At 38.8% G+C, this 11,577-nt stretch overlaps 1 protein-coding gene and 1 long non-coding RNA gene across 6 annotated transcripts in view; one reads left to right on the plus strand and one right to left on the minus strand.

Moving 5' to 3' along the window:
• Positions 1–11,577, plus strand: part of LOC106953629 (pleckstrin homology domain-containing family G member 3-like) — a 40,999-nt gene that overhangs the window by 15,011 nt on the left and 14,411 nt on the right. For all 5 annotated transcript variants that reach the window (XM_015042526.1, XM_015042525.1, XM_015042523.1 and 2 more), the window contains exons 3-8: positions 3,883–4,421; positions 9,174–9,274; positions 10,636–10,705; positions 10,789–10,835; positions 10,917–11,067; positions 11,268–11,399. In XM_015042526.1, the coding sequence (XP_014898012.1) occupies positions 3,883–4,421; positions 9,174–9,274; positions 10,636–10,705; positions 10,789–10,835; positions 10,917–11,067; positions 11,268–11,399 (1,040 nt within the window). The remainder of the gene's footprint in view (positions 1–3,882; positions 4,422–9,173; positions 9,275–10,635; positions 10,706–10,788; positions 10,836–10,916; positions 11,068–11,267; positions 11,400–11,577) is intronic.
• LOC106953633 (uncharacterized) lies at positions 1,279–3,953 on the minus strand. Its single transcript, XR_001426238.1, has 3 exons — positions 3,865–3,953; positions 2,760–2,999; positions 1,279–2,143 (listed from the first exon to the last, which is right to left on the minus strand). It is a non-coding gene; the product is annotated as an uncharacterized LOC106953633 (long non-coding RNA).

An 11,577-nucleotide genomic window follows, 5' to 3' on the forward strand; every position in this document is an offset into this window, starting at 1 on the left:
TGTTATCTAACTGCTGTACAATCCCTTTGGCCTTGACTCGGCTAACAGTTATACAGTGGCATGACCATGTAATTACCATCCTCTCTCCCCCATCTTTCTTCTATATTAAGCTTTAGTAAAAATCAATTTTTTTTGTAAAAGAATTAGAAATGTATTTAATACTACCCCTATATGAGGTTGTCTATATGAGGTTCACGCCATGACTCTTCTGTCTCCATCCAGTCCTGTTGCGAGTGTCCTGTGTGACTATGTCCTGCCATCCTTTTGTCCTCCACTACACAACCTATCCAGCGTCTTACGTTGGTCTTAACACATGCACTATGTGTACATGTAAATATTTAAGTAGATATTTTTGTACACATTTACACATAAATACCTAAAAGTATGTAACTTTTATGAAAAAAAAATAAGTGTTTTACTTATTAGTTGAAACTGCCACTATGTTGTTTCCCCCATTCTCAAGCTAGTTTATCCACCGATGATGGCAGATAAACTGTTTATCTGGAACGGTAAATTGTTTAGCAGCACTTACATGTATTTGATTGACAGCACTAAGACCCTCCTCCTTGCTCTGATTGGTGGTTTTTGACCAGGAGGAGTGCATTTCTTAAATCAGAACTATTTACATCCATACAACTTCTAAAATAATTTATTGACTGTTATATCTAATATCTAATTAAGCTGAAAATACAATTATGAATGAATGGTTGGTTTTCCTGCTGTTTGTAGAAAAATGATTGCCATTCTTGCCTTAAAAGTGATACTTTCACATCAGTGTAATTTGTAGTTAAATATTTATTAATTAAAAAAAATATTGCTTTATTTTTATCTCAACATTTAACAAAATGACTGTGGGTTAATTTGTTGCTCCAAGGTCTGTTTATATCAAAAAGGCTCCAAAAACAATCAACCTAACAAAAGAAAGCAAAGATACTGGAGCACAGAATCACAGTTGGATATGTTGTCTTTCAGATTAGTATCAGCAAAATAAAGAACTGTGCAAAAATACAACATGGTTGCAATTTTGTGAGTATGTCAGGGCTTTGGTTGGACCCACACAGTACCCTGCTCTTCACATCTTGCAGCAAGGTGGCACAGTAACAGGAATGCTCTTTGCCACTCTGTGTACAGATCCCTCAGAGATTAGTAATAAATGTCTCCACATGTGAGTTGTACCAAGCAAATAAAGACAGATACTTTCCAGTGTGTGGAGTTAGTTTATCCCCTCTATTGTTTATTGTTTAAAAGTGTAAAGAAAAATCCTGACATAGAGGAAGCCACAGGGGATGGAGAGGGCTTTGTAAATGACCTCATCTTTTTTTTTTCTTTCTTCCTTTTTTTTTTTTCAAAACAACAAGCAGGCTGGAAACGCCTTGCACTGCTTTGCACAGAACCAGGCATTCAGCTCTTCCAAGATAACCAGGTCATTTGCATTCCTTTGCGCAGCTTGTTTTCACATGGGCAGCTCTTGGTCCACCACAAAACGTGCGGTCTGTGTGGTATCAGCTGTAGATAATTCCTGCCTGTGGAGCCTGTATCTGAAGTGGTCAATCAAAGCCGCTGCAGAGGTCAACCTTGTCCTTAATTCAAGAGTGTGCTCTGGCTATAGATACGTCGTGAGTGTGTTTGCACCTTTACCGCAATGCTTGACATGCATTGTAACTCTGGTCATGCAAAAGTGACGCAGTTATTCTTTTGAATGGTATCTGAGTGTATAAATACAGGCTTTAAACTTGGGATGTTCTGTTCCTCTGACTGCTTTCTACTTGGCCGTGTTTGCAGCTTTATTCGAGAGGAACATTGGGTGGGAGGAAGCCATGGAAAGAGGAAGCAGTTTTCACATGGCAGACTCAAACCCAAACGCATCAATAGAAGCAGATGCATTGTTTTAACTCATGTCGGTATACTCCCTTTACACCACGAGTCATGTGATTTGTCACAGAGCGTAAACGGCCTTCTCTAGTGGTCGACGTCTGCTTGCCAACTCGGCCGTTTCTCCCAGAGAGGTTGTTCATGGGAACTCTGCTGCTGGGAAGCTTTGGTGTGGACTGCGGATCAAGTACTCCACTGTGAACAACATGAGCTCAATACTGACTGACTCATGGAAAAGATTAGGGATGCCAAGGGGTGGAAGTGTGTGAATCTGCATGAAGAAAAAGAAAGTTAGTGTTCTCATGTAAGGTACACATTAAACTGCTGTAGCCACTTTCCTGTCTTTGAAGCTAAATACAAAAAAAATATTTGAAGTTCTATGCACAGAGGTGAACTCCAGATATCAAACCGGTTTATTTTTTCACAATATAAAGTGACAGTTGTGGCTGGTTGACCCAAAGACATACAATTGAGGATTGGATTGATGCTGAAAACTTGTCAGCGATCGCGTGGAGTAAAATTGTAAAAAAAAAAAAAAAAAACATCTGCAAGGCATTATCCTCATTTCGCTGATTAGCTTAATGATGGTTTGTGCGACATAGATTTTTATTTATTAGGCTGAACCTAAATGAACAGACAAAGCTCCACTTCTTTAACTTGGTAGAATGGTATTGGCCTTTTTTGGCCTTTAAGGAAGTGCAGCTCTCTGCACAGTGGCTGCTCAGTGCTCCATTCTCACACTGGTATTATTTCACATATTTAGGAAATGCTTCTAAGGAAAAGTCCCCATCTGGACAGGAAGGGAGTGAAACACAATATGGATTAAATTTCTCTTAAATTCAGACATAGTTCTATAAAAACATATAAACAACACTCTGTCTCCTTACCCCTGTATTTTTTTTAAACTCTCATCAGCTTCCCGTGCTCTGTTTATCCAAGCTTCAACCTTCAGTAGTCTGGAGAACAAGAGGAAATGGCTGAGTTTTCCATCGACTGTTCAGTGTTGCAATTAGGCCATGTCAGTAATGATTTGTGGCAGCTCTTTTACTGTAAAATACTTTAAAATACAGCTCCTTGTTTCAGCCTGGGAGTAGACAGGCAGAGCTCTTGGCTGTCTTTTGCAGAGTCTGAAATATCAATGTTTTCAGAATGTAAACAACTGGCATATATTTGATATTTTGTTATTATCTTGGGTATCTGAATGCAGCTTGAGCAGTGCAACATTTTATTGAGGCTCAATGACATTAGCATTAAAGATGCAGTGATCAGATATTTGTGGGCAACCTCCAATCTAGGGTTTTTGCAAATCTTTGACTTGCTGATGCTAATTTTGGTTACTCAGATTTTTAAACAAATTTTTAATTCTCCAACCTTCCTGATATTAGCGCTCACTACTTCCCACAGTGGAAGCAGTCACTGCACATTTAAAACAAAGACAAAATTGTAGTAGCATGTTAGCATAGTTTGCATCTGTAAAGGTAAACATTGGCGCCTCTATTGGTAACCTAGAAAATGTAGATCTGTATCTTAACTCACAGATTTCCAAATGACTGCCAACATTTCCACTTCCAGGGTAAGAGTATAATAGATGTTGGATGAAAGTTCAAATGGATAAAACACAATAGCATAATCAGCCGTCCAGGTGTCTATTGAAGTCAACTATGAGTCAATTTGCTCCTTCGCCAATTTGACTAAACATTCCCAAGGCATACGTTTTAGTCCTTTAGTATTTCGCACTGCAGTATGCAGGTTAACATCCTTGTTTCACGCCCAAAAATGTCATTTAAGAAACGACCAAAAACTACTAGAGTACGAAATGCTACAGGAGTAAAATAATGTAGAAAACACTGACATCATAGAGCTTGTTTTAGACCTCTTAACCAGGACTGGCATTACAGAAGATGCTGTAAATGTGATCAAATCTTGCACCCTTCTCTACTTCCAGTGTTTTTTTTTTTTTCCTGTTTACCTTTCTCAGATATTGACACCTACATTTTGTGTTGTTCCCAGAATCTTCTCAGTTGTCATCGCCCCTCTCCACCAGCGACCATGTCAAGGATAACATAGATTTTGGCCCAGACTACTACAGCCAGATATGCGTGGAGCCACTGGACGGAGAGGGCGAACGTCCCGTGAGCCTGGTGTCCACCTTGTCCTCTGGTTCGTCCGCTGATAGTCAAAGCCTTTTTGGAAGTACGGCAGCACTTCCGTCCTCTATCACAACTCCCCTATCAAGCAAGGAACACATAGACCTGGAACTGAGCCCAACACAAGGCACCAACGGGCAGGCTGGAAGTCAGAGTCCTCGCCTCAAAAGTTCTGGTGGCGGCTGGCGGCGGCATCTGGAGGCCTGTGTGATCAACAACCAGAGGAACAACAACGCCTCTGCCAGCAGACTGGCGAGGGGTAAATTCCTTCACATGACCGCTTCGCCTGTTGTCACAGACACTATGGCGCCCAACCCAAAGCTTACCTATGTGGACCGCGTTGTCATGGAGATTATTGAGACGGAACGCATGTACGTCACAGACCTTAGCAGCATAGTGGAGGTGAGTTTATACTCAAACTTAATGTGTGTTATACTATTTTATTCCAGGTCTTGCTTTTGTAGGTTCTAACACATTTCCTTCCAGGATTTACCTTTTTTTTTTTTTTTTTTAAGGTCCATCCATCTTTCCATCAATTCTAACCAACTTGGTCGCTTAAACAAAAGCATCCCACAGCGTATTGTTGCTACCACCAGTGGGAACGGTGTGTTCATGGTGACTTCCAGCGTTAGTTTCCTACCACGTATAGAGTTTAAGATTTAACCTCAGTTAAATTTTGCTTTTACCCAACAACAGCTTTTCCGTTCATCGTGTTCCCTGCAGGACTTGAGACTTTATTTTTGCAATGGCTTTTCTTCCTTCCTTTCCCAGATTTGTGCATGGTCATCAGTTGTCCTGCCAGCAGATTTTCCCACCTGAGCTCTGGATTCATGTTCTGCATGTAGTGTTAATCTCCTTGCCCCTTCTTCTTCCTGTCAGTTTAACTGGGTGGCTATTTCTCAGTAGGTGTGTCACACTTATTGTTTTCAGATGATAAATTGTATAGTGCTTCATGATATTCTAAAAATTTAAGATATAGATTTTTAACCTCTGCTTTATTCTAGAGATGCCTGGTGTGTGTTTTTTTTTTTTTGTTCTTCATGACGCCATTTGGTCACTAATGTCCTTCAACAAACCTCTGAGGCCTTCATACTTGTAGAATAACTTGTTTTATGCTGAGGTGAAGGTGATGTCTAATTTACTGCAACAAGGTGACTTCTGAAAGCTGCACTGGATGTTATTGAAGGATGAAGCAGAGCACATATGTCCCCAAGTTTCTTTATGTTGAAAACTATGAATGAATTTGCTAAAATTTGATAATTATAGTCTGTTACCTATAATTCCAATAAAGTGGTGTGAGAACTTTAACGGGAGATTGTATTCATGTTGAGCCATCATTTTATATTGCTGCCAATAGTATGTATTTTGTGTGTATTTGACCCACGTTGGCACTCGACTGTGGCATAATGTCTGCAGTCCTCATTAGAAGTAATATATTGAATTTGAAAAGCCAGACACCGGTGCAGAGAGCTTCCACTCAGTCTCTTGGAAGGGGAATAATGTCTCCTGTGTTCCAGGCAGCTGTTTGTGAATTAAAAGTGTTTTGGAACCCTCTGTTGGATTTTTCTTCCTCATTCAAAGCCCCAATATGATTTTCCCTCTTTCTAAATAGATCAGCCAGTGGACAAAAATGCATGCCAGACATCTGGTTGTTGCTCTCTCTTTGCTTACAGGTTTTCTTGTTTATAAAGATGAAAGCTGACGAGCAGTTCATGATCTGGACTGGCTTTGTTGCATAAACACTGTGTATTTACAGTGCAGTGAAAGTTTACAGCCTGTGCAGCCTGGGTTTATAGATCGAGCGCTCATATTTCGACTGAAATGGGGGGTTCCTAGTGCAGACATCACCAGCGGCTAGGTTTATGTGCTTTGAGATTGTAAAAATCTCCTTTGAAAAATGAGAAGAGTAAAAAAAAAAATGGGGTGGTGATGATCTTACAACTCAATTATCACATTTTCTACTTTCATAGTCACTGGCAATTGCTTCCAGAAAAGAAAACTCCTTTTCCATCGGTCTTTACTCTTTTCTTTTCGGGACCATTACAAAGTCTGAAGATGGTAATGGCTTTAACATGTGAGGCATTTCTGAGACTGAATGGCAGTAAAAGAGCCAGCACCCCTCCTCACCTTGTCTCAGACGGTGCTGGCGTCTAACATTTGCTCGGAGAGCATGCACTGCCCTAGATCAAGTTTGAGTAATGGCTCGCTCCTGACAGACACTTCTAGGATTTGTAACTATTTTAGCTGACAGCAGCAGCAGCAGCTTAGCCTGGTCTTGGTCATACAGGCCCCCGCTGCAAACTCCTGCCTCGCCTGAACTCTCCGGCTGCCCCGGCCAACACAAACACCCCCATCTATCCACCAGCTGAAGAAATAACACAGATGAAACGAGTGCAGTTGGGATTTCCATAGGCTAGTGTGGGAACACGACTGGGCACAAATGAAGCCTCTGTCCTTTTATGATTACAGCCTGGCTTCAATCATTTTGATTCCATGCAGCTAATTTCACACCGAGCCTTAGATCTGACAGAGACATGTGAAAATGTTTCCTCTCAGTTTGGTTTTGTGTGTGTGTGTGTGTCTTTTTTTGTTGTTGTTGTTTAGAAAGCCAAATACTGACACTGAAGTCATGAGCAGCTGTTTGACATATTGATGTGTCTGTGAGATCCACCTTATCAGGCTCGGTCTCAGCTGCGTCCGTGGGATCCAGATTTGAAAGGCAGCTGGTTGACCCCAGCTGATTCCACACGCTGGAATACGTCCCCAACAACTGGCCAGGACACACCCAGAGCAATCATTCTGGTTGCTGGTGTGTGTGTGGAAATACTTGGCTGCTCTTTTTTTCACTTACACTCTTAAACGATGATTTATATTACCCATATCAGTGTTACAGCCCCCTAACCGGCCGTCCCTGTTCTATAATAAAGAACAGCTTGTAGCACCAGACGATACGAAACTTTAAATTTCATTGTATGCCAAAGGTCACATTTGTGGTGGATTTACCTTTTTTATATGTATATTAGAGACCTTTTGCTGCAGCTCATTCAGTAATTCATTGCCTGTAAGCTGTAGATGTGTTTTGCAGCTCTCTATCCAGGAGGCTGCTTGTGTGTTCAAGGTGTTTACTTGTGCATTCTTTATTGAGCTGTTGCATATTTGTTTAGGCTCCTTTTTAGCCCACTTCTTTACCTTTTTTGGTGATGTTTGCATGCCACTTGGTGTGCCATTAACCAAATACGATGAGGTGGGGGAAATCACAGATGTTGGCATGCTATGTCCATGGCATTTTTTGTTATTTTTATCTACTTTTAATAAACTCTGGAGGTCCAGAGGGAGATGGGTTTCATTTAAGGAAAGTAGCCTGTGCTGAAATTCTGCCTTCTTGTTGCTCAATATGTCTTCTCTAGTGCACTGAATAAATCTTTAGGAGTCTCAGAGGTTTAGGTAACATTAGAGACTAAACAAACATGCAGAGTAAGGTGATCTGACCATATAAGAACAAAATTCAACATTTTATCCTACTTGCAAAAAACTAACACTACACATTACTATGATCACATCACTTGGTGGTGGCAGCACCATGCTGTGAGGATGGTTCACTCCAGCAGGAGCAGAGAAGCTGGTCAGAGTTGAAGGGAAGAAAAATTGAACGAAGTACAGGAAAGTCATGGTGGAAAATCTTTTACTGGTAGAAAAAGACTTGAGACAGGAGCAGAGCTTCACCTTCCAATTACAATATTATGCTTTAGATTAATAGAAATTATTTTAAGCTTTTTGTTCAAATAATGTTTCTTTAGGAAACCTAAGCACTACTATTTTTTATTTTTTTTTAATCTTAGTGAAATTATCTCCAAAACTGAAACGGCTAGATAAGATGAGCTTCATGTTTACTGAGCTGGCCCAAGGCATAAGCAAACTAAGACCCCAATTAAGGCCTGGTGGTCAGAATACTGTATCTCAGAAAAGATGTTGCTCATTTTGTTCCTTCATCATTTCATACCATTGTGGATAAAGTTAGTAAATCAGTGTATTTTGTAGCAACTTTTACAAATAAAAATCCCAGTTTTTCACAAAGTATAAACATCAAACATTCTTAAATATTATTTTTTTTACATAAAGAATTTAAGTAAATGAAATTGTATAAACGACAAAAAACTATCAAATAAATTGTGGGTTTCTCGTTTTATAAATGACTATTTGTAACATAAAATTAAGTTTTGTGTGTAAAATTCACCAGTTTGTACAGGTCTGGATTATGTTTCAGATCTTCTTTGACAATCAATCTTTTACAGCAATTTTCTGTCATTGAAGCGCATTCTTACTGTAAGGAAGTGAAGTGAATGTCAACAAGCAGGAACCAGGAAGTTATTTACGGTCACTTTGTTTTGGGCATTGATCTTCATTCGTTATAAAAGTCTAGTGTCCTGAACAAAGAGTAGGGTACAAAGGTCACAGAAAGTTAATTACACTATACCCGCCACTTGATTATTTGTAATGTTATTTGTTTTCATAATTCATGAAAATTTTAGTTTGTTTCTGAGTACGAAATGGAAGTGCTTACTGGAAAAATGCCAAATTGATCGAGAACTTTCTGAACTTGCTTAGTTCATTTGTGTAATCTTTAAGAATTGCCAAGCCATTGCTTTCAAAATACCTGATTTATATAAGTATTTTTTTAACTAATCTAAATGATTGTAACATTTAAATTTATTCAAAAGAAGTGAAAAATTTGCCAAAAATGGACAGAATATTTTACTTGATATTTTTGTAATCATGATTGAGAAGGTAAGTCAGAAAAATAAACCATTCTCAATTTATTTACAGCTTCCACCTTCTATATCTGAATCTCACAGGCTCTGTCTGTTAATATACAACGGAAACTGACTTGTGTGATTGTCAGTCAGCTTAGTTAATTCCTTATTGACCCTCTAGATATGCTGTCTTAAATGCACAGCATGTGTACTGTAAAACCAGGTGTTGCTGTGACCTAAAATCTGCTTAGAGCCCCATGCAACCTTGGACCTGGTCTGCCTGTAGAAAAACATCCGTGTCAGTAGCTACCTGCTGCCTCCGCTGGTAGGAATCTGAAAACGCATGTGTGAAATATTTCACCACTGGGTTTAAATCATTACTCATTCTTTCCCTTTTCCTCAGGACTATTTGGCACACATTATCGATTTGAGAAATCTCCCCATCGGGCACGAGCAAGTGATGGCCTTATTCGGAAATATAGAGGACATCTATGAGTTCAACAGGTAATGAATCATCCTCCCCAATATTAAGAATAAAAACAAGAATTTGGTTTGATGTGGAAAAGTAGATAAAAATGGGAAAACTATAACAATATGAACAGTCACATATTATTCTTAAGCAAATATTGTTTTGACTCGTGATAGAGAATAGGAGACTGGAAATCATTGTTGATGTTACATTCCTGTGCAGATTACGTGAACAAGGAGGATGGCAGGCTACAAATAGATTATGCATCAGAGGATGCTTGTTTTTTTTATTTTTATTTTTTTATTTCAACTCATAGCTTGTTGTTGTGAAGCAATCTGATTGACTTTCACCACAGGAAAGACTGGTAAACGTGTGAAACCACTGAAAGTCTTGTTGCAGCTGGCTTTAAGTTTCATCATTTTGTGTCTATTGCTTAATGAGTTCTGCTGCCAAAACACATTAACACCCTTCTTTCCTTAAAGGGATGAGCCTTTCTTTTAAGACTGCCAGGGACTTCAAATAAGGAAGATTAAATGTAGTTCCATCTGTTTCTATTAAGAAATACTCAGCAGGTGAATACAGGCTCTGTATTTGCTTTAGTGTTGCAGCAGAGTTTGTGTGTAGGAGGCTAGCCAAAGGGAAGCCAGGGTTCTGTGTGTGCAGTGGTATGTTCAATATCGTGTAGGGTACAAGTTGTCCTCCGGGAGTCAGCCGTACGTTTTAGGTGTTCTTGACAAACACTTGACTTTTATGAAACTGTAAACGTGTTTTACCCAAGAATGGTGTCTTTGTTGCACTAATCCTTAAACTATCTGTCTGCATGAACAAATAACATTGTTTACGTAACAAACGTCAACAGCAGCACACTTCTTATTGTAAATGCCAGCGCAAACAAGTGCATCTGCAGCTCTCTGAAAAGCATATACTGCCACCTGCTGGCTATTTCCCTAATTGTATGGCATAATATCATCACATTCACCAATGCACATTTTGCTGGGTATTTCTTTGCATATAACATGATTACAACACATTGTGAAAAGTTAGTGCTCTGAGTTTTTTTAAAACAAGAAAGATTTGATGGGGGATGAGCCATGTTGACTTAATAAAAGGAAGGTGAAATTTTACAGTGCTATAAAGTGGCAGCAAATGACTTTGGACCTGAAGAGCAGAGACAGGAACAGAGGGAATATTTAAGATGGGTTTTATTCTTATACTTTGCCTCATCCAAACTTGTCAACATTTTTACTTTGTTTTTACCTTAGTTTTTTATCGTTTTTATTTATTTTACGGCAGTAATTCTGGGACAGTATCTTACATTTAAACTTAAGTCAACCCAAAATATTGATATAAAATATTACTGTTCTAAGCTTTACATTTTTTAATTGATGTATTTCAGTGAACTGCTGCAATGTTTGGACATGTGTGAGAACGACCCTGTGGCTATTGCTCACTGCTTTGTTAATAAGGTGAGGAAAACCTTCTCACAACTAAAAAACTATATTAAATTCCTCAACGAAATACATTTATGCCTGATTTGTGTTTCCTCCAGAGTGAATATTTTGAAATCTACACCAAATATTGCAACAATTATCCCAAGTAAGTATCCTCAGCTTTTGAAAAAGTATTTTTCTTTCATTCTTCAATGAGATTATGAGTGCTATTCCTTGGTGTTTGCAGCTCAGTAGCAACATTGACTGAATGCATGAGGAATAAAACTTTAGCAAAGTTCTTCAGGGATCGGCAGGCCGCTCTGAAACGCTCTCTCCCTTTGGGTTCTTACCTTCTGAAGCCAGTTCAGAGAATCCTGAAGTATCACCTACTTCTGCAGGTAAAACACTTCCTCACTGATTTTCTTTTTTATTTTATATTTGTGCATCAGGATTAGAACAATTTTCTTTTAAACCACTTTATGCAAAAGTGTGAAATAGCCATTTGCTCAAACGAAAAGTAAAAAAATAAAATAAAGATCTCAGCAGTAATTGTTTAGGACATTCTCTGAGGTTGTAATAACTTTGACTTCCCTTAAAGGAAATTGCCAAGCACTATGACCCAGATGAAGAAGGCTATGGGGTTATTAAAGAGGCGATCGACACCATGACCGGAGTGGCCTGGTACATTAACGACATGAAGAGGAAACATGAGCACGCCGTCAGAGTGCAGGTTAGAAAATCCAGTGAAGCTCAAATGCAACAAAAGGGAAAGTCTGACATTTTGCTTTTTTTAAAATGTATTTTAATATATATATATAATATATATTTTTTTTTTTTTTTTTTTTTTTCCAAAGGGGGCGTTTTTTTTTTAGTGGGGCAAAAATAAAAATTGAATTTAATTTTTTTTT

This window comes from Poecilia latipinna, unplaced genomic scaffold (genome assembly GCF_001443285.1).
Source record: "Poecilia latipinna isolate Pla-1442-1.1 unplaced genomic scaffold, P_latipinna-1.0 Scaffold594, whole genome shotgun sequence".
In the NCBI taxonomy this organism is placed as follows: domain Eukaryota; kingdom Metazoa; phylum Chordata; class Actinopteri; order Cyprinodontiformes; family Poeciliidae; genus Poecilia; species Poecilia latipinna.